Source organism: Hemicordylus capensis, chromosome 2, assembly GCF_027244095.1.
Source record: "Hemicordylus capensis ecotype Gifberg chromosome 2, rHemCap1.1.pri, whole genome shotgun sequence".
Classification (NCBI taxonomy): Eukaryota; Metazoa; Chordata; class Lepidosauria; order Squamata; family Cordylidae; genus Hemicordylus; species Hemicordylus capensis.
Window position 1 is genome coordinate 33975953 of NC_069658.1, and position 23703 is coordinate 33999655.

The window sequence follows — 23703 nt, forward strand, 5'->3', positions numbered from 1 at the left end:
TGCCCCCCCATCCCATTAACTGCCACGCCCCATCCCACCCCCCCAGGTAAAGGTCTCAGTAAAGGGGAACTCTCCCCTCCTCATCTGGCCCCACCCTCCCTGCAGCTTGTGCTGCTGCTGCACAATGGCAGGCTTTTTTAAAGGCGTGCTGGAGCAAGGCAGGCGTGGGGGCAGTGGCGGGGCGGTACTGAAAGTCAGGACATAGCTATTCTTTACTGGTGTCTTTACTCAGAAGGGCCCACAGATAGCACTGTGAATCAAATCCAGAACCTCACTGGACTGCTTTTCTCTGGTTGATGAATATGTGCCCCTTGTTGCTTTTGCTTGAATACATTCAGTGCATTTGACTTCTGATCTGAATGATTAACCTGTAGGTTTCCTGCCAATTTTTTTTAAATTAATTTTGAAATACATTCCTTCCTTGGATGCCTAAATCTGCAAGGCCATAAACTCATGCAATCTTTGAGTGCACACTCACTTGCAACATTAACTTATTCTCTTTTGCAATCTCTTTCATACACTCGATCATCTTTCATCATGCTTTTCATCAGAATTTTTCCTCCTTTGAAAATAAAGCAATGAAAAGAACTCTACATCATACCTTGTAGCTGTTTTTACACTCATTAAACTGTTTTGCAAACTGGGAACATAATATGATTCTGGAATATACACTTCATTCACCAAGATTTCACTTCAGATAACCAGAAGCAGAACCCCTTAGGTGTGTTCTTTCCATGTGAAAGATCACACATTATGTTTCGTTTAACCTATCCAGAGCTGGTTACATGAAAACCTAAGGCATCATAAGTCTTATGTGAGAATCTAAATCTTCCAGATTCAATTGTTTTTATTCACCAAATAAATCATTATGTCTTGTCTGGCTATATTGGTTCACCTATGGATGTTAGTTTAGGCCTTCATTTATTTACTGCATTTTTGTCCTACCCTTCCTCCAAAGAGCGCTCAAGGTTACATTGTTCTATATATCCTCACACTAACCCTGTGAAGTGGGTTAATCTGAGAGAAGACGACTCTCAGGTCATGAATTCATCACTGAGTAGAGATTTGAACCCAGATCTCCCCAGTCCAACTCCAACACTGGCAGCTATAGCAAACTCCTCTCAAATTGTAGCAGCCTATGGCTAGAGTAATGTGAAAGTGTATATGGAAGTGCAACCTGAAATATCAGTCTTCTTAATGCACAGTGACATGTATCAATAACGTACAGTATAAGTATACATTAATTGTCCGGGCTTCATCTTCACACAGTGATGCATCTTTGTTCTATTCCTAATATTTACAGCTCTTCTGCACCTCAGTCTGTCATTCAATGTTGATGTGAAAGATACAATGAGCTTCAGTGGCCCGGTCGAAGATATGTTTGGATATACTGTTCAACAATTTGAAAATGAAGAAGGAAAATGGTTAGTTATTTTTATAGATCTCTCCTTCAGTTAAAGAAGTATAACCCTTTCCCACCTCCTGTTATAAATATTTATTTATTTGACATATTTTGTATACCGCCCAAAACATACGTCTCTGGACAGTTGTCAGTGCCCCTCCCTGATACCCCCCTCAATTCCAAGGAGGTGATTTGTTTATATCTATATCTCTATCTATTATTTATTTATTCATTTATTTATATTTATATTTATATTTTTTCCTCTCGCTGCCACCATATACATTATTGTTACCCTGCTCTCGGTACTCAACCTCTTTTGGCTACGTAGCCTTACAAGTTCAGGAGAGGCATATGTTTAGGATATAAATGAAACCAAAATTGAGGGATAGAATGAAAACAATGAATAAGTTTATTATTTACTGATTAGAATAAAGATCTCTGCAAAGCAGGGCACACAAGCTTCTCTACCAAGTTACTAGGTACATCCGCTGTTCAACTTTCTAAGTGTTTCTTTTCCTTTGGATAAAATGTAACATATGGGGGTGGGGTGGTGAGATAACTGGGACAAAAGTAATTAAAACTGGGTTTGTAAACTTAGTGAATTCTTCCAGACCTTCTTGTCTGTTACTGCCCAGAACACTGCTGGTTCTCCAGCCTCCACACATACACATTCACTTTTCAAGTTCTACGCAATGCCCCCCTGAACAATCTCTCCTATTCAGAACACACCAACCAATCTCTCAACCCTCAGCCCAAAACACCAGTTTGTTTATTAATTACATTTTATATCCCACTCTTCCTCCAAGGAGCCCAGAGTGGTATACTACATACTTAAGTTTCTCCTCACAACAACCCTGTGAAGTAGGTTAGGCTGAGAGAGAAGTGACTGGCCCAGAGTCACCCAGCAAGTCTCATGGCTGAATGGGGATTTGAACTTGGGTCTCCCCAGTCCTAGTCCGGCACTCTAACCACTACACCACGCTGCTAGGACAACACACACACACACACTCATGCACGTACTCACCAGCTCCTATATTTTTAATTGTATTTATTTTATTTATTTTTACATTCATATTTCACTCTTCTTCCAAGAAGCCCAGAGTGTTGTACATGGTTGTTTTTATCCTCACAACAACCCTGTGAAGTAGGTTAGGCTGAGAGTTAAGTGACTGCCCAGTGAGTCCCTTGGCTACATGTCCCATCACAACAGTTTACAAAAAAACCCAAACCAAATAAAATATAAAGGTTTAAAACATTACAATAATTTTAAATTTAAAACAAAGTTAAAAACTATTAAAACTATTAATATGTCTATGTTCCTAATTTATCTTTGTTCATTATATATTCAGCTTTATAGAACTGACAATATTTAATTTTTAAAAAAACTTATTTTAACTTACAGAAACCTAGGGAGGAAATATGTGGTATATTAAGAAGATGATTGTGGTTTCTTTCTTTTCAGGGTGCTTATTGGATCCCCTTTAGCTGGTCAGCCCCAGAAGAAAACAGGTGATGTCTACAAATGCCCAGTAGGACAAGGCATTAGTTTGCCATGCGTAAAATTGAATTTGCCAGGTAAGAAAGTAAATGGACTAGCAGCCGTTCAGAGATGGTTAAGAGATGGCTAAGGCCTGAGTTATATATTCTCCATGGTTGTCTTGTGATTTGAGGTCACTAAACATATGATGCTTTTTTTTCTGGACAGAAATAAGCTCTTTGTAAAAATATAGCATGTATGACATGTTATAGGAAAGTTTATGCTGCTGTGTGAGTACAGAGTTACTGTTTTTTGACCCATTCACTCATTTGTGCATCCTTTTTTTCTTACCTGGTGACGTACATGGGTGCATCACTGACTGCATGGAGAAATATTAGCGTGGGCCAGGGCTGCACAGGAAGATAACCAGGTCAATTCCTGTAAAAAAGTGAGATCACAGATATGTCTCCATGACGCTCCAGAATTAACACTAATTCTTAATACAGCCCAGTACCCAATGGATAAAGTCAGAGCAGGGCTAGGTAGGCTGAGCCTACCCACCACTTTCCAAGAGTAGACCCAGGCATACACTCTTTGGTCAGTGCTGTGCCTGTCCATTGGGAAATGAACATATAGCAATAGCAATAGCAATAGCACTTACATTTATATACCTCTCTATAGCCGGAGCTCTCTAAGCGGTTTACAATGATTTTTAGCATATTGTCCCCAACATTCTGGGTATTCATTTTACCGACCTCGGAAGGATGGAAGGCTGAGTCAACCTTGAGCCCCTGGTCAGGATCGAACTTGTAACCTTCTGGTTACAGGGCGGCAGTTTTACCACTGCGCCACCAGGGGCTCTTATATGTTTATAAGAAGCATACAAAGAGAGCTTTTACATTTCTTTTTCATTTTGAAAACTGTCACTCTTCCTATACTACAAGTCGCAAAATTAGATCCAGCTATACTAAGTTGGAAGACTGCCATTCGCGCCCCCAAACCCAAGAAAGCAACCTACCACTGTTGTGAATTAATTATACATAGGTCTAGAGCCTACCCAGGAAATCAAAGTGACTTTAATCCCTGCTTGTACCTGCATACACAAGTGCATGATAAAAATGAAAGAGGGCCTTATGCTTCATGGATGTACACAAATTGAATTAATGTAAACAAGTGGGAAAACAAAATGGGAGCTTGTGCATTGTTCTCCTACCATGAGTTTGTTAGAACTCCTCTGTCTTTACTATGAATTAAAAATAGTGGCCAACATCTTCACTAACTATATGGCCATGCAAGAGAAGGAAGTGTTTCCTCTGTGAAGAACTTATGGAGCTCCACAATGGCGATCACACAAGGGAGGGTGGGGTGATAGATTTTCACAGCTCTCTCTTTTCCCCAGAAGTGCCCTATACCATCCAAAAATATGTATCTGGAGGTTGTATGCCCCTCAAGGGCATATTTTTGGGTGAAACAAGACACTTATGGGGGAAGGAGAGATCAGTAAAAATCCCCCCCTTGCACAATTACTTCTGTGGCGCTTCAGATCAGAATGATCTGATGTATCTGATTCAGATCATAGTATGATCAGAAATGTTGACAAGCACAATCCACATTTTCAGATAACATTGCCTGTGCTCATTTTTTATTAATCTGCACAATCTAAAGCCCATATTCTCAAATGACAGTTTGAGTCACATGGACTATAGGTCCTGAATTTGACTGAGTAGAATACTTTCTTTGCTTGTTGCACTTGCTTTAAAAAAACAATCTGCAAATCTTCAGGTTATTTTATCCAAAAACATGTTGTCCCTGTTGGCTAAATAGCTCCAGGGGTTAACACTTGCTTTGCTTGCATTCCACTCAGCCGTTCTTGCATTCCGCTCAGCCTTGCTCTCCATCCTGAAACAAAACTTTGCTCGCATTCCACTCAATGGCCATGTTCGCGTTGTAATGCGGAACTGCAGATCCAACAGACCTACCGTTCCAATCCTCATCCCACTCTGCTCTCCTGTCCTAATTTGGACATACTGAAGAGCATTCTTTCTGCAGTCAGAGCAACTGCAGAGAGGAGGGGGAAATGGCTGTGTGGGCTTCCTTCTTGCATGAACCTCATGTTGCCCTCCATGCAAAACCAGAGTTTGGAGGTGCTGTCTTGCATTCGGACATTCAGGTTTGGCAACCTCTGGCCCCATTTAACTCCGTTTTTGCGTTATGTGCAAATACAGCCACTCTGTCTCCTCCCCTAAAGGCCATGTTCCCTTTCCTTGTGCACATCCCTCATCCCTTGTGCACATCCCTCAAGAATCCCACTTCTTCCTCAGAATAATCCCCCACAGAGGCACTGATCCTCCACCTCTGTGTGTGCAGACTGACAGGGTTTCTGATGGAATTTCTGGTTTTATTTAGCAATGTAGGACACTGTTTTTCCTTTTTCAGGGGAAAAAAAAAAAAGCTTTCCCCCTAAAGAAAGTTCCAGGGTCTGTTCCTCTACCACCAACCAGAAGCTTCCACTCCTGCCCTACCCTTAAGCCCGAATCAGCAACAGACATGTGCCTATAAAATATGTATTTTACTAATGGGAGAATAGTGCGAGTTCAAATAATTTCCTTTCCCATCATTATTTTACTTTCTTCCCACTGGAATACCACATATACCACTGATCTCGTACCATGACAAATATGTTAGCAGTTTAATAGCAAAATCATATGGAAATTGGAATGTTTTTTCTTATTAGCAAGTTTATGTGAATGCTTATCTCCTGTTGTCATTGCATTGCTGTTTAGACATCCTCTTTGAGGTTCAAGAAAACTATGTGAAACAGTGTCCCAGACAAAGTTTCTGGGATGAAAGCCAGTTTTTTGACTTGTTCATTAGAATCCTAAGGGGGAACAACGAGGAGGGAACAAAATAGAAAGCAACTGTGATTTATATAAGATGTTTTGTTGGATTTTTTCATTTACAGAAACTGCTGCATGATTTGACATTTTGTTTTCACATCTACATACTTAAAATGTTGATCTATTTATAGCGAACACATCTATTCCTCAAGTTACAGAAGTAAAGGAGAACATGACTCTTGGATCAACTTTAGTGACCAACCCAAATGGAGGATTTTTGGTAAGCAAATAAGTATTTTGGATACATAATCTTTATATATAAAAGCCATAGGATGCATGTAACAAATCCCATGGTACGTGGCACATCTCACGAGAGTTCTGACAACACTCGGAGAGAGAGAGGGTGGGCACAGAGGAGGAGGAGTGGATGGAGGGGCAGCTGCTGCCAAGGAGGAGCAGGAGGGCCAAAGAAAGAGCAGTGGCATCACTCACTCCCTCCCTCAGCTCCAACCGCCAGCCCCTGATGCCTCACCAAGTCTCCTTGTGAGGACAACAGCACAGCCGGGACTTCCCATCTGGCCTGCCCAGATAGACCTCGATACTCTCTCCTGCCCCAGCTTGGCCATCCTCCTCATGAGGAGACTCGGCAGAGTGACAGAGGCCAGCGGTTGGAGCTGAGGGAGTGAGCAGCAGTTGGGTAAACTGAGAGAGCGGGGGGAGGGGAGGGGAGGGGAGGGCTGGCTGGCTGGCTGGCTTTGAGTGGGGTGGCTGAAAGTGGTGGGAACATAGGAAGCTGCCATATACTGAGTCAGACCACTGGTCCATCTAGCTCAGTATTTTCTTCACAGACTGGCAGTGGCTTCTCCAAGGTTGCAGGCAGGAATCTCTCTCAGCCCTATCTTGGAGAAGCCAGGGAGGGAACTTGGAGCCTAGATGCTCTTCCCAGAGTGGCTCCGTCCCCTAAGCGGGGGAATATCTTACTGTGCTCACACTTCTAGTCTCCCTTTCATATGCAACCAGGGCGGGGGGTAGGGTGGCTGTGAGTGGGGTAGCTGAGACTGAGCAATAAAGCAGGGGCTGTGGTGGAACTTTAAGGAGAGCAATAAAGTCCTAGTGTGCAGATGTTCTGCACAGGGCCAGCTAGTATGCATATTAATACAGTACAGAAGACGAATCACACACACCCCAACAATAAAGAGGTAATCAACTTTCTTATGGGGGTGGAACCATTTTGTTATTGAAATACTAGAGAAGGGGCAAAAAGATGTTTTGCCACACAGACTGATCTCCTTGAGTGCTACAAGCTTCACATTTATTAGTGTATATTCTTGGCCATTGAAGATGTACATACATGTACACATTACATACAAAATCCAAATCAAAGCGTGGAATGTTTCTTTCTTATAACTTGAAAATATGTGTTTGTTTTCCTTGCTGTGAGCAAACATTTTACCATAATTGAATGAAATATTGATAGGGGTGTCACAGCTCAGACTGGGCTTGTGTGTTGCCAGTTCGCCAGTTGCTGTAATTCAAATCATAATTCAAATTAAGCTGTGAGCTTACAGAGCCCCTAATGTGCTATTGCATTTACATAATGGCTGACATCCACAGAAACACAGGAAAGACATAATGGAAATTGTATTTTAACACAATTGAAGACTTGTGTTCTTTGTGTACAGTGTCCTTGCTGCCACTGTACCTGTGAGGATGAGATAATTTGGGCCAATCTGCCCTACCTTTGGAAGTACCCTATGCCATCCAAAAATATATCCCTGAGGGCTGTGCAACCCTCAAGGACGTCAGTTTGAAAGGCACAGGCCACTTTCAAAAGCAGGAAAGATAACCCCAAATGACTCCCCTGCCCCACCCTCATGCACACAAGGACAGAAGTAGTGGGGACGCCTCTGGGTATGTTAAGATGCAGCTCCCATTGCAGTCAGCCTTCATTGCTCTACATTTCAGCCACAGTATTTTATATTGCCATGTGGTACTTTAGCAAGTATATTTACAACCATTGCCAAAATAAAAAGCATTGTTGCAAGCTTCCAGCAAGGCTAACTGTAATGTTTCTTTCCTCCTTGAAGGCATGTGGGCCTCTTTATGCTTACAAGTGTGGGCGCTTGCATTACACAACCGGCATCTGTTCAAATGTGAGCTCTACTTTTGAGGTTGTAAACTCCATTGCCCCATCTGTGCAAGGTATGTGTATAAGAAGGCTGCTCTTATATGTGCTGGAAGTATGGAGCATTGAGAGGGCAGATGTATACACAGAGGCATACCAAAAGCAAAAGCTATTTTTCAAGTCTACCAGCATTACCAAGTTAAGTAAATGTTATCACTGTCTGTATAAAACCTAACTGCTTGCTACCTCTGGAATTCATTATTGCATAAACAGAGTTTGGGATGCTATGTCATGAGCAAATATTAGGCTAAAAATAGTCTTCATGCAGTCCCAGTGAAACAAAAACTTCTTTAGATCAAGAACACAAATGATTTAAAATGTCTTCATAAGTTAGATCTGCTACCTCTGACGACAACACAAAACTCTTGTCAAACCACGTGATGGCCTATGCAGCAGTTGAAAATGGAGAGCTGGGCTTGTGGTAGCAAGCATGAATTACTCCCTTTGCTAAGCAGGGTTTTCCCTGGCTTGCATTTGAAAGGGAGACTATGGGGCTTTTCTGACGATCGGCACAAATCAGGCTAGGAGAGCCTTTGGCGATCATAAGAACCACCGGGCTTGGCTGCGAGCCCGGTGGTTCTCGAGCAGTTAACCCACTCAAGTACCCCTGCCCTTAGACCGGGTTTGCGGAGCGAGCACTCCGCAAAACCGGGCTCTCTGATCGTGAGTAGCTGCAGTGCGGCTCCGCACCACGGCTACTCACGATTAGACCCCCAGAGGGTAGGCAAAAAGCCGCCTCTCGGCTCCGGGGGTCTCCCCAGTATGCCCTGCACACTCGCGCAGGGCATACTGGGGCTTCCGGGGGCCGCGTGGCCCCTGCTCCCCCCAGCCCCTGCCGGCTTCGTCACGGAGCCAGCAATCGTGTGGGCGGCCAATCCAGCCACCCAGGGCTCCCTCCACGCTTGTGTGTGAGGAGAGCGGGCTTAGCCCGCTCTCCCTGCTCACTGGAAGAAACCAGGTCTCGCTGATTGTGAGACCTGGTCCTATATGTGTGAGCACTGTAAGATATTCCCCTTAGGGGATGGAGTTGCTTGGGGAAGAGCACCCACATGCTTGCATGCAGAAGGCTCCAAGTTCCTTCCCTGGCATCTCCACATAGGGCTGAGAGTCCTCCCTGTAACCTTGGAGAAGCTGCTGCCAGTCCATGTTGACTCGGGCTGCACAACTCAAATGCCCTGGTGGGCTGGAACCAGACACAACATGGTATTTGAGGGCTGAGGTCAATTTTCAGCACATCAATACACTGAAAGTAATTATTACATATATTAATGAAAGCACTTATTCGTTACTGATGGATCTTTTCCCTTTGTCAAGGGACCTACAATTTTAACAAGAGATAGTGGCCAAAAAATAGGTCCTGTTCCTGTTCAGTCACTGTAACTGACCCAAAGGGTGATTGTCTGCCTTTCTAGGGTGCTGTTGCTGTAGGATACTTCTACCTGTCGGCCAGCAAGAAAGCCCCCATGGGCCAGATCTGGCTCCAGGGTCTTATGTTGTGCAGGCCTGGTGTAGACAATACTGTCTACATTGTATTGTAGACAATAGAGTGAGATGGCTAGCTAGAGTTAGATGGTAGACAACAGAGCTACAATACTGCCTATGTGGACAATAAAGCTAGAGGGACCAATGGCCTGACTCTGTATAAGGCAGCTTCTTATGCTTCAATGACATTGGCCTCCTTATTCATAACATTGATACCCATGCAGTAGTCTTTAAGAAGGCATGTGGACTACCCTAGGAAGGAACAGAACCACAAGTAATGAGGCATTGGGGCTATGGATAAAGTGGGGTTAGGTTCCAAGGTGGAGGGGAGGAAATTAAAAATCCCCCAAACAGCCCAGAACTTACTGCAGTGTGCTCTGTGGGTCCCCCATGTGCCCAGGAATCCCCCCAAAAAACCACATAAAATCACGGGGGGGGAGTCTGTTTTTTTCAAGACATGAGTCACAAGATCGCTCCTCTTGTCTCTTCTTAGGCTCCTCCAGACAACATAGTGGCCAGAGGTTACCTCTGCAGTCACTTCTGGCCCTCTAGGAGCCATGAATACATGGGTTTTAACCCATTAGTATCCACGGATACTGGAAACAGGTGTCATATTAGACACCCCGTGGATAAGTGGAACTACAGATAATGAGGTTCTCCTGCATATTCAATGGTCAGCTGAACCATCATGAAACACTATGGCTAGATTTTAAAGGAACCTCTGAAATATTTGATATAATGCAACCTGATTGCCACCACACTATGAAAACCAGAATATACGTACCTACTCATACAAGGGAGATATGAATACATTCCAGACTTCTCCCTGGCCTTTTCTAGTATGTGCCTAGACTGGACTGCAAGGCAAGATGCCACATCCCATTCCCACCTTGCCCCAACTTTGTTAACCAAGAGGCAATGCATTCTACCCTTTGTGGTGGTCACCAGAGCTAGAAATCAAATAATCCATCTGTAAGACTCATTCTTTCAGAATTATTTTACTTCACAATTAACCACTTGCTCTGGGAACATGTGGTTTTGCTCCTTCCGTTTCTTCTCAGCTTGTTGCTCTCTGGCTGAGGACAAGTATAAGTAATACCAGACTAGCCATCTTTCATTATTTTGTCTGAGTCATACTCAGTGAGCCTAGAATATGTTGTTGATGTTTTTACTGAGACCCAGTTCAGATGTTACATCTTTGTTTTCATGTATATGTAAGATATTCGTGCCATTTCTGCAAAATCAGTGTAACATGATAGCCAGATCATGGATATTGGCTGCAACAACTTCAGAGAACTTGGAAGCCTCACTTCTTTCAGCTTCTGAAATCACGAACATTTCTGCCTCATGGATCAAATGGTTATCTGTTGTGAGACTAGTACACACACTGGATGGCAAGATGACTAAAAACAAACATTTGAACCAGTTCAGAGAGGATCCTTGGATATTTAAGGACCCCAGCATAGACAATCCATATGAAAACTCCTGTTTTGTTTGTTACTTATTCTTTAATCTTGTAAACAATTTCTGCATACATTTGCAGCATGTGGTTTGGCTTAGGCCCAGTACAGATGTAAACCAGGGTTTACAACCCTCTTCTAATCAGGCTTTCCATCTGTTCTGGGCCTTACTTGCTGAAGTCATTCAAAACTATGAAGGTACATTTCTGCTCCGCACTTACTTTCTGCTTGTGGAACACAGTGGTTTCAATGTATGGGTGGTCTTACTTTTAGCTATAGACTAAAAGGGATGGACTTTTGTTCTCTTCCGGTCCTGTAATCCAAATGTTGTGATGCAGTTTTAAAAGGCTTACAGCACACTGCACAACTGTTGTAATTTATTTATTTATTTATTACATTTCTATACCGCCCCATGCAAATACAAGAATGTATTTTACCATTTAAGACAAATGTCACCATTTAAGATGAAACAGGTTAAAACAATAATACTCATTAATAATACTTATTAAATTGATTTTGCAGCTTCATAAACATTCACTACAATTTTCATGAATAGTGTTTGTCGAATTGGTTTGACCTCTGCTAATGAACAAACGGGCCCCTTTTAAAGTAGTTATTCTCTTGTATTTAGCAGGGGGATAGCAAGTGGCCCTATTCAGGACAGCATCCTTCTGGTGGTTGTAACTGGTGTCTACCTTACATTTCATTTTCAATTGTTCTTTTGAAACAGAGAACCATCTTATTCATTTAATATGCATTTCTGTATAAATCACTTTGAGAACGATTGTTCAGGAGCAGTATATAAACAGTAGTACTACTAGTAGTAGTTTGTAGCAGAATCCTACTCAAAATGAATGGAAGCAATCTTAGTCCTATCACAAACATATATTGCAACAATCACAGCCCTGCTCCAATTATTGTGACACATGGATTACCAAATACTATTGTTGCAGATTATGGGTCTGCACTTATATCAGCTGAGTTTATGTAAGTTGAAGACAGAAACATTATCTGAGCTATTACCATTGGACCTCATCATCCACCAGCAAACAGTGAGACCAGACAGGTGTTGTAGACTAGTGCTGTCCCGAAACTCTTCTCCCATTTTTGAGGAGACTTTTCTGCTTGGTGAAAATGGGTGGCGAGGGGGGGGCGCTTAAAGGTGATGTTGTGGGAAGCCTGTCAAAATAACTCAATGTTTTCATGGGGGAGGTCACAAGTTGATTATCAGTGGATATATACTTGCTTGACCAAGTTGTGCCTTGGTGAGTGGTCACAGCACCAGAAGTGCTTTATGCACTACTGCCTTTATGATAGATGGCCCCTATTGGCTGCCACTCATTTTTATCTGAAAACGCTCCGGGGAACAACAGATGTCATGACATCACAATGTCATGTAATTCCCCAGCACATATTCAGAGGAAATCAATAGCTGCCGGCAGGAGCTGGCTGATGCAAAGACCAGCTGTGCTTGAAGCACTTCTGTTACTGTTGCTGCTCATCAAGGTGAAGCTTTGTCAAGCAAGTATACATTGATTGGCACATCCTTATATGCCCCCCAACCATGCCTCAAAAATTTCAGGTTACATTTCTGGGATTCTCCTCATCAAAGGAACCTAGTTTGGGGCTACCTTTGAAGATCTCTTGAATGTTCAAGGACTTGAATATTTGCTAAATATTTTATTCTGCAACTATTGAGGGCCAGAACTAGTACAAACAGCAAAGTGTGCCCTGAAAAGTCCCCAATTTGAAATCCCAATGCTGCACATGCCCCCTTCTAACCTTTCTGCGCCCCACCATCAGTCCTGCAACAACTATTTGATAGATGAATGTGTGTCTGGTGAATATTTCACACATTCACATGCATCAAATTAACCAGACTGCCAAACTGGTTGATTAAATATTATCCTTTCCCCTCATCCCATCAGCTTTGCACTTTCCCCTGCCAACAGGGCCTACCAAACTGCTCAAGTCATTGGCCTGGCTTATACATAATGCCAAACCATGTGTCCAAGGGAGCCACAGTTCCACGCCCCCCACCCACCCACCCACCCACTCTCCAGACATAACAGACAGCTTCCTCTCTACAGTCAACAAGACCACAGAGAGGTGGGGGAGCTGGCAGTGCAGGTTTCCTTTGTTCCTGAAGGACAGCCCATACAGCCAATAGCAGCCAGAGTGAGGGAGGAGCTTCGTCCCTCAACTCCGGTTTGCAGTGAAGGCATAGTGCTCTCCCAGGTTCATACATTCAGGTTTGGGAAGGGACCTCCAGTTTCCTGTTATGTATGGTTTCCCATTACGGCCATTGACTCAAGTAATAGGAACTCAGCAGTCCCATCCTCTGCTTTCTGCTGACCACTTGGATGGCCGTGGGACAGAGAAAAAGAGCTAACCCATCAAGATTTTGACTAATTAATACTGAGGATGTGCTTTCAGCGTATGTACCTGGATGTAATTTCCTGTGAAATGCAAGAGGCTTTCCTTTCAAATAATGCACTAGTTTTAATACAAAAACTTTAAGATATTAATACCATGGTATTCATTTCCTTACACTATTATCCTGCAAATCATGTTCCAGAATGTAAGAACCAGCTGGATATTGTCATTGTTCTTGATGGATCGAACAGTATTTATCCATGGGAGAGTGTCACAGACTTTTTGAACAGCCTGCTGAAAAATATGGACATAGGTCCCCAAGAAACACAGGTATGGTGCAGAGATTTGATCCTTCTTGTCTTATTTATAACAGGGGGAAATAGGGGTGACCTCTGTGATCAAGGATACTAATGACATGGACTTCCCAGTAGCGATGTGCATGAAACGGATTTTGCATTTTGTTTTGAGCTCAGAACAAAACTCAGACAGCCAAAACGTATCGTTGAAACAGTGGTCAACCCAGTTGTTTCAACAGAACAAAACTTGAAGCATTCTGAGAGTTTCGGCCATAGGAAACAATGGAGAAACTTGAAACACCCAATTGTTCCCCATGGATAGCTCCTAGGGACTCCAAAGTGGGTTGGGTGGTAGGGCATGATGGGTGCTACCTACCATCCAACCCACAAAAGAAATGGGCAAGCAGGCAATTTTAAACAAATGTTTAGCCTTTCCCAAGAAACCCCATGGGATCGCAAGCCAATCAGAAGCCAGGACCAGAAAACCAATCAGCAAGGGTAAAGCAGGTCTCCAAAATGGCACTCAAAACATTTAAATCTTTCTAATTGAAATGGGATTGTTGTGTTCCAAGCTTGAAAAAGGTCCTTTATTTAAAAGGACCTCGAGCTCGAAACACTCAAAATGGTCCGTTTCAAGTCAAAACATTTCGACGTCGAAACATTTTGCACATCCCTACTTCCCAGCTCCTGGGTAGTAGTCCTGAAGCAGATGAGGTGCCTAAAGAGATTTTTGATGGATCAGAAAATATAATATTAGAGACAAAAGGGACAAGGGTATGAAAGGAGCCAGATTACAAGCCAGTCGTCACTAAATGGTCAAAGTATAGCATGGGATATTCACCTAAATCAGCAACAGAAGAAGTTGGAATGATATATGATGGTTGGTTGGTTCATTTCATTGACACTACCAGGTCTTGTATGAGGAGATAATGGTTGTCCCTTCTGCTGAGATGCGTGTTTTATGTATGCCAGGAAAGATGAACATCTTACATATGTTTCAGCCCTAGGCCACTGGCAGAAACAGGCACTCTATTGAGTGCCTGGCATATTTCCCTCTCCACCATCATTCTCAAAGTGAAAAATAAGTAATTCTGAGGATATACTCTGTTTTTTAAAGATACATTATTTTAAAGAGTGACCTTTATTTGTGGCGACTATCAAACAGAAAATGTCTAGGGAGAAAAAAGCATATAAAATTTAGCCTCATCATGCAGAAATGCACAGCATTTCCTTTCTTAAGGGTAAAGCTTTTCCCCCTTACATTAATAATTAAACAGTTATTCCCCTGTGTAAAATAAAACCAAGTAGAATCTAAAAGGAATACAAGAATTCAAGAGTTGGTGTGTGTGTGTGTGTGTGTGTGTGTGTGTGTGTGTTTTAATAGTCACTATAGCTTAGAGGAAGCACAAACATTGAATGCTATGGAACTGTTGGCTGAAATCTAGACAAAGTTACTCATGAATAGTCCCACTGAAATTAATGGGACAAGTTAATGATGATGAGCTTGTCAGATTGATTTCAGTGGTTCTACTCATGAGTAATTTGATCTGGATGTCATCCATTACTTCTTTCTGATGTGTAGGATCAAGTTGAGTCCAATGTATCAACATTATTTATCAAGTAAAGGTTTAGACCTAGCCAAGCATCCTGTTTCTTACAGTGGCCAATGAGATGCCTTCAAGAAGCTCACAAGCAGGGCATGAAACTCAAAGTCCCTTTTTGCTGTTGCTCCCTTGCAACTAGTATTCAGTGGCATACCACCTCTGAACACGAACACACACACACACACACACACTGATTAGTAGTCATTGATATGGTTATGAATAAATTTGTCTAATCCCCTTTTAAAACTAAGATAGTAGCCATCACCACATCTTGTGGCAGTGAATCCCTTAAATTAAGCATGTGTTGTGTGCTTCATGGTCTGTCATAATTCTTCTGCCTGTGGCACAGATCTAGACTAATATTGTGCATGCAGAACATTTTGCATGCACAATGGGAGACAAGCAATTTCCACCAGTTTCCCTCTGCAGCCCTCTGTGCCTCCCAAAAATGTCTCTGAGGATTTCGGGATCCTCAGGGACATATTTTTGAGAGACACAGAAGGCTGCAGAAGGAATTAAGGATTGGTGCCCATTGCACATGTGCAACATTATTCAACACATGAAACATAGACTGGATGTTAGCCAGTCAGTTTCTCTGGATGACCCTAAATTCTAGTATTCTGCAGAGATGAAAAAGTAGTCTTCACCTCTTTATGGGAACCTTTTCCTGTCATAATGATAACTCACTTCATCCTCTTTCCTCCAACCCTTCCTTCAGCCTGCTATTTTGTAGGCCTCATACCACTGTAAAGGTATGTCACTGTTAGCCTCACGGACTCCATGGTTTGAATCTCATAGCTGAGGTTGGAAATTCTGAGCTTCTCCCAGGAGTGAATAAATCGGTTGAGGGGGAAAGTTTCAGATCTGCAGTAGAGTAACAATTAAGGCTCATCTTAATGTTTTCTTTTTTTAAACTGTGGTTCTCCTGTTTCATTCAAATGCAATTGAATAAAGCAATGTCATTATTTTTATTTTGGTAACATTAGAACATCTGTGCCATCCTGCTGCTCTTAATGTTTACATATCCCAGTTCAAATGGCATCACTGAATGCCAGCCAGTAAACAAAAATGTTAGAGTAAAAAGCCTGAGTTATAAAACCGACGGAAAGCATATCTGTAAAAACCTAGATCTAAAATGCAAGCCTGCTCCACCTATAAAAGGATAAGACTCAATAAAAACTAGAGAGGCCTTATTAGTCTTAAATCTCCAAATGTTATTAGACTTTTAATAATAGATGAATAAGAGATAAATATGCCAAATCAGGGTCTGTTATTATCACCCTGTGGCTGGACTGAGCAGTGCACTCAGAATATCAAAGCAGAATATCAAATTTGAAATATGCTAATAGAAAGTAGATGCGTAGATCACCTCTAGTCAAGAACCTCTCAGAACATTAAAGCAAAAGGAGATGGGGGGAAAAGCTCTTTTTTCAGGAAAACTGCTTCTCTTTTTCATTTCATGTTCCTTTTACAAGAAACGTTGGTGGGAAAATAAATGAATCTCAAGTCTGTGATGAAGGCACAGGTATATGGCTGTTGTGCCAAATGTGCAGCAAGCAGCCGCCACCAACAGTGGTTTCCATCCATGCCTTCACACAATAAATGGCATATGTGTGCATTCAGTACAAGCAGAATCCATCCAGTTTTCTACATATAATTGGCATTTGGCTAGGTCATTTTGTCTTGTGCAAAGCAGTTCTTAAATGATTTTTCCTCCTACCTGAGTACAGCTGCTGGGTAGGACATAGGGATGTGCTAAAATGTGATTCAGTGTCTGAATCGTGGGCTCATCCCTTTAAAAACGAGGGCTTACACAGTCCCTTTAAAGCTGAGGGGAGCAGGTCCCTACCTGCTCCTCCTCCGATCACCACCACTGCTTTAATCCCAGCATTCCACCCCACCCCCCAGTATGCCCAGCTGCCACACGTGATGCCAGCACGCACATGGTCTCCACATATGCACAGTGCTGTGCATGTGCAGAGACCATGTGCATGCTGATGTTGCACGGAGCAGCTGGGAGATGCCCCGCCAGCACACAGGCATAGCTGTCGGGGAATGCCAGGATACAACAATAGCGATGATCGGAGAAGGAGCAGGTAGAGACCTGCTCTCCTGCACTTCAAAGGGGCTGTGTAAGCCCTCATTTTTAAAGGGATGTGCCTGCTATTCGGACACTGAACCGCATTTCGAGCACATCCCTAGTGGGACAGAGCCACTGATATTAATTATTTTGTCTAATTTGTCTAATCCCCCCTTTATACTATCTAATCTAGTAGGCATCACCATATCTTGTGGTAGTGAAACCCGTAAATGAAGCATGTGTTGTGTGCTTCATTGTTCATTGTAATTCTGCTGCCTGTGGTGATACACAAACTAATGTTGTGCACATTAGTCAAATACCATTTTGCATGCCCTTCTACTCAGCAGGAGGCTGGCAGATTATCACTGCCCCGCACCTCCTACCTTATTCTTTTTTTTACTAGTGCATGATCAGAAAAATGAGAGCATGCACAGCTCCCAAACTTGAGTTGTCCTACATGATTATTCATCATGTGAATAATCCTATTGGTTTCCAGCTTACCGGTACATATTTAGTTTTGTGATCAACAGAAGTTTCTTTGTCTGCCTATGTAGGGTGTGACTGTTTCACATGATATTTCAAAGTCTAAAGGATAGAAACAAGTTCATTCAGGTTAGTATATGGTGTGGAAGCAACATACCGAATTGCCTTTGAAGATATCACACATATAAGCTTATCCAAGGAACGTAGTTAACAACCATGTAGTTGGAGTACCCGTCTTGGCTCAGCTACAGAATGAGCTCAATGACGATTCTGCCCTTGAAGCCATTAAAAAAATGTGTAGATGGGTTTTATAAAATGGTTTTATAAAAAGTATAAAATTGTGTGTTTCAGGTTGGGATTGTTCAATATGGGGAAAATGTAACCCATGAATTTAACCTCAACACATACACAACTACAGAAGATGTGCTTGTTGCAGCAAAGAAAATTATTCAGAGAAGAGGACGCCAAACTATGACAGCTCTTGGAATTGATACCGCAAGGTAAGTACATAAAGCACAATGAAATAACTGGCAGAGTAAAGGTAGAACAACTAGTTGTTTCTGTGAGCTACTAGCCTGGATTTTCCCAAGCATGCTTGCTATCACCACATCACAAGTTTGACAAATTGATATTCATAAGGAATTCTGTGACACAAGAGCTGCCCAGTCTGTCTGCAGCACCGGAATCTGCTGGAAAAGTACTGGAATCTTTTATCATTTCAGCAGGTAAATCAACTAAAGCTTTAGTTGATTAAACTGTGAGGATTCAATTTCAATTTGCTAGTCTGTAATTTAAGGGATGTTTTTAGCCTGCTTTCCAGTAGGCTTATGAGATCACCCAGCAGTGTGTGTGTGTGTGTGTGTGTGTGTGTCCGTGTGTCCGTGTCCCCATCAACTTCACAATGCCTGGACCAGTATGAACCAAATCAGGTATAGGAACACATAGGGACTCCTCAGCGGCATAGTCTGTGATGATATCATCCACCTCGATTCAAGGTGGTGGATGCATACATGTTTCAGGCATAAGTGAGCTAACTTGTGGACTGTCTAACTGATTTGAACCAAATTTGGTACAGTTGTAGTGAGTGACGCATAGGGACATCTCAGTGGTGTAGTTTGTAATGAGGTCATCCACCCTGATCCAAGATGGCGGGCATGTGAACATTTGAAGTGCAAGAGGTCTAACTTGTGGACGTCCTTGAGTTAGTGCAAGAGGTCTAACTTGTAGGGATAGTGAAAGGAAAGTTGGCAGATTCGTTCTTACTAGAACATTTTTTCCCCATTAGGCTTACTGCCAGTCCTACCCACAATGTCTGAAGTGGTTGGCAATGGCGGGGTGGGTAGGTGGAACTAACTTCATGGGCACACACAACAACAACAACTAAACATTATTTGTTAGCCACCTCATAATAAATTGTTCTCTTGTATGCTATTTGCCTGGGCACAATTGGTGCCCAATCATTGTGCCCAATCAGCTATGGGTGGGTGCTGGCCTTATAGCCATGCTCCACTCACCTTCCCTGCCATCTGTACAGGGACTGTCGCTCCCTTCCACCCACCCTTCTTCAGTGAGAGAATACTTGGTTGCCTTGTAGAACTGAGTTGGAATTGTTCTTACCTGATTGGCCATGAGCAAGATTTTTCCTGCCTATTTCTCATTGATGTATGTTTGATGCTAGACTTGCAGGTGGCAGTGGGAACCATTTTTTGGTTAGTTTTTTTGTGAGTACCATTTTTTGGTTAGTACTAGTACAGTTTTGGTCACAGGCAGGTGAATGTGGGTTTGGGAGAATAGTTCAAAAATGGTGGTCTACTGGAGGCACCTTTAAGTTGAAAGGGGAGCTACCTGGAACAGCCCTCAGCATCGCCATCTTTTCTGAAACCATTTTTCTCTCCTATCACTTTGCCCATATCACCATATCAGATCTTTACAGGGCATCCTGTCCCGTTCCATTGCCAGTTCTTACTTTTTCCTCAGTTCTTACTTTTAAAGCTCTCTGCCTCTCAAAATATCTCCACCATTATCCTCCACTGAATAATAAGAAAATTCCAGCTGAATCAGACCAAAGAGGTCTGTCTAGTCCAGAATCCAGATTTGCACAGAGTCCAAAAAGATTCCTCCAGGAAGCCCAAGAGGAGGGCATGAATGCAATAGCCCTCTGCTGTTATGTTCCACGTTACATGCAAATGCAGCCAACGAGTCCTCCCCCCCACCCCCACCCCACCAAGCTAAAGCTTCCAGATCCCTTAGCCTCTCCACAGTGGGAAGGTGCTGCAACTCAGCAGTAATTTGGGTCAACTCTTTTCTTCCTACATTCTTCACAAGTTCATCCCCTGGCAGGTCTCCTCCTTGTCTCTTTTGCAGTTCCCATCACTGTGCCTTCTACAAGCTTCTCCTGATTTCCTGAACAGCCCCCTACTCTCCTGCTCTACTTAATACACTTCCCCACCCCTGCCCCTCCTCCAAGTCTCTTCTCATGTCCTCAACCCACCTAACAGCACTTTATCTTCCTCCTCCACTGACAGGTGGCTCTTCCCTAATCCATCCACCTCACCCATTGCAAATCTCTTTCCCGCCTTTTCTGTTTGAGTAGATACTCTGGCTTGGAGCCACACTTGCTTGAGCAGAATGACATTTGCACAAGGGAACTTTTCTGCCACCTCCTCCCTGCTGCAGGCCCTGGGCAACCTGAAAAGCTGTGTTTGAGGGTCAAAGCAAAGAACTTCAGAAATGATGTGAAATGGAGCACAAGAGGCCACAGGGCAAGGAGGGAATCCCCCAAAGTCAACAAAAGCCACCTTTCATGAGCAGAGCTCTACTCACGGATGTTGCCTGTGCCCTTTAAAAATAATTCCTCCCTCTGCAGGAAATGCCCCATAGCCCACCCCACTCACTTCCAGAGAGGCTTAGGGGACTGCAGTGGGGTGGAGGTGGGAAAGATCTCTTGTGTGTGAATTGTTCTGCTCATACAAGTCTGGATCCTGTGCTTTGTCCATCTGTACAGTACACCTTAAGCAGCGAGCAGGGAAATGCTTGACCAACAAGCAGAAGGTTGCCGGTTCAAATCCCCACTGGCACTATTTCAGGCAGCAGCGATATGGGAAGATGCACAAAGGCATCATCTCATACTCTGTGGGAGGAGGCAATGGGAAACCCCTCCTGTATTCTACCAAAGAAAACCAGAGGGCTCTATGGGCGCCAGGAGTCAAAATCGACTTGACAGCACACTTTACCTTTACAGTACACAGGATTCTGCCACATTGCTGCTATTTGGTTTAAATGAACAATTACATGTTATGCTTATCATCATCAAGTTGGTTCTCAGGCATTTTCAGCTGCTTCTTGCTTTGTGTCTCTCTTTCTCTGTCTCTTTAGGAAGGAAGCTTTTACAGAAGCTCGTGGAGCTCGCAGTGGGGTACAGAAAGTAATGGTGGTTGTGACTGATGGAGAATCCCATGACAACTTCAAATTAAAACAAGTGATTAAAGATTGTGAAGACCAAAATATACAGAGGTTTTCTATTGCTGTAAGTGAAATGTTAACAGGGAATCTTAAACCTTACTGTTGATTTATGAATTGTATTTGTAGTATCCTGCCTTTCTTCCATGAGAGGAACATAGGAGGCTGCCTTATACAAGTCAGATTATTGGTCTGTCTAGCTCAGTATGGTCTACAGTGGCTGACATGCCACACAAGGGCACATCAGCCAATAATGTTGTGTGCACGCAAGTTCCACAACTGTGCAGATCACGCAAACACAAAATCAGGCAAACTATGTTACACAAAGGAAAGCCCACTGAAAACCATGGACTTACTCCTGTGTGACATTAATTTTGCAGTTGCACAACTTGTGTGCTTGCAACATTACTGGGCTGATGTACTCTTGCACCGTTTGTGAGGCAGTGGCTCTTCAAGGTTTTAGGCAGGAGACTTTCGCAGCTCTACCTAGAGATGCCAGGGACTGAACTTGAGACCTTCTGCATGCAAAGCAGATGCTGTACCACTGAGCTATGCCCCCCACCAACTCAAGGCACTACACATGGGATTCTCAGGTGCTCTCCTATCCAGGCACTGAGCAGATGCAGACCTGCGTAGCTTCAGCAAGGTTGTTGCATCATGTGTCCTTAGCCTAGGCCTTGGGGCCAATGTATAAAAGTCCCCCAGCCTCCTTTCCCCCCAAGAACTTCTGGCCTTTCAACAATATACGATGACTGATATACGTATATACTGATATACGATGACCAATATGACTGATGTTTATATTTATTTTTATATACCATTTTTCAGCAAAAGTTCCCAAAGCGGTTGTCGGGATGCCATGTTACCTGGTTGGCTGCGTGGCCCTGTGGAGTCTGGAGGAGGGCATGGCATCCCTCCTGTGGGGCTTTCGTTCCCTTCAGGGGGCGGCAGGGATGACAAGGGTCCAGGCTGGTCGGGTCCCAGTGGGGTTGAGAGGACAAGACAGGGAGAGCTGCAGGGAGACAGCTAGGTTGGGTGGAGCAGGAAACAGGAAGCAAGGTCAGGAAGGGGGCGGGGCTGGAAGTAGGCTTTAAGCCCTGTCAGCTCTGCACTGGGGCACTTAAAGACATGGCAGCCAATGAGGAGGAGCTCCTTCTGAGTATGGGAGTCAGGAGTTCCCCAGGAGAGGGACCCGGCTGAATGCAGCAAGCCAGGAGGAGGACTCGGGTGGCAAACTAACCTCTTCCCCTGGCCGTTCCTGAGGCTGACCTTTTCTGTACTTACCCAGTCATTCTGGAGTTCAAGAAGGGCCAGGAGCCCACCTCGTCCCCTGGGAGTCTGACAATGGTTTACGGAGATAAAAATAAATAAATAGATTGGTTCCCTGTCCCCAAAGAGCTGACAATCTGAAAAAGAAACATAAGATAGACACCAGCAACAGCCACTGGAGGGATGCTGTGCTGGAGATGGATAGGGCCAGTTGCTCTCCTCCTGCTGAATAAAAATAAAAAGGTGCCTCTTTGCTCAAGTAGCATGGAGGGGGTAATTTCAATAATTATAATAAAATTATACTAACTACAGTATATCATTATTATATTATTAAAAATAATAATATTCAGTATTTATACAGCACTTTGCATAAATTATCTCAGGCATCCTACTTACACATACCTTTACACATTTTCAGCCTGCACACATTAATTCAGGGCCTTTTTAAGACTCTGAGAGGCCCGGGGGCAGAATGTTCATTTGAAGTCCTCCCCCACCACACTTTCTTCTCTTTGGTTGACATACTGTACAATTTATGCATGCAGTGGACTCTTGCACAAGCACAACAATTGCAGCAATGGAGTCGGGCAACAGTGTGACCATTATATATAATGCCTACACTGTTGTGCAGTCTTATGCAGTCGCCTGCATAATTTTTGCACTTGCACAACAGTGCTGTGGCATGCTGCACAAAAATTGCATTCCACCATGTGCATAGCATTGCACAGTATGTCAGCCACACTGCATTCTGTATCAATATGACAGCCAAAAAACCTGAAATTACTCTTAATTAGTTTTACTGCCTTGGATGAAAAATGATCAAACTGATCTTTTCGAATACTGAACCGTACTTCGAATGAGACCCCTCCATGTGTGGGGCCTGGGGCAATTACCCCACCCCCTGAAAAGGCTTTGCATTAACTGTATGAAAAGGGCTCATAAAATAGATGCGATGGTACAACAGAGATAGACAGCCACTCTTGTACAAACACATGTATTTTATTCTCCCAGATCATGATCTGAGATGCTTTTTACTGTTAACAGCAGGGAGCACAATATTGTATTAGTTCCAGGTTTTTGTCTACATTGAAGATTACTGCCTACTTTTTAAAAAAGTAATTATTGAAGCTGTATGTGTGCTCTGTTTTCCCTTCAACTTCTAACAGTGAGCAATGCTTTGGGGAAATGTTGCTAAAAGATCACTTCACAGCATGCAATCACAGTTCTTCATCAAGAACTTCAAGAGTTTCTAAGGTTATGGTATGCTACCAGAGACTATAACAATTCTGGTGT

At 43.2% G+C, this 23703-nt stretch overlaps 1 protein-coding gene and 1 long non-coding RNA gene across 4 annotated transcripts in view; one reads left to right on the forward strand and one right to left on the reverse strand.

Moving 5' to 3' along the window:
* ITGA1 (integrin subunit alpha 1) overlaps positions 1-23703 on the forward strand; it is a 134014-nt gene that overhangs the window by 35514 nt on the left and 74797 nt on the right. For both annotated transcript variants that reach the window (XM_053297216.1, XM_053297217.1), the window contains exons 2-8: positions 1304-1424; positions 2865-2977; positions 5908-5996; positions 7804-7918; positions 13422-13549; positions 18034-18182; positions 21058-21208. In XM_053297216.1, coding sequence (XP_053153191.1) covers positions 1304-1424; positions 2865-2977; positions 5908-5996; positions 7804-7918; positions 13422-13549; positions 18034-18182; positions 21058-21208 — 866 coding nt within the window. The remainder of the gene's footprint in view (positions 1-1303; positions 1425-2864; positions 2978-5907; positions 5997-7803; positions 7919-13421; positions 13550-18033; positions 18183-21057; positions 21209-23703) is intronic.
* LOC128345364 (uncharacterized) lies at positions 811-22177 on the reverse strand. 2 transcript variants are annotated; one of them, XR_008316400.1, is made up of 3 exons: positions 22008-22177; positions 3231-3317; positions 811-1390 (listed from the first exon to the last, which is right to left on the reverse strand). It is a non-coding gene; the product is annotated as an uncharacterized LOC128345364 (long non-coding RNA). The 2 variants fall into 2 exon arrangements; XR_008316401.1 differs by lacking the exon at positions 22008-22177 and adding an exon at positions 6249-6382.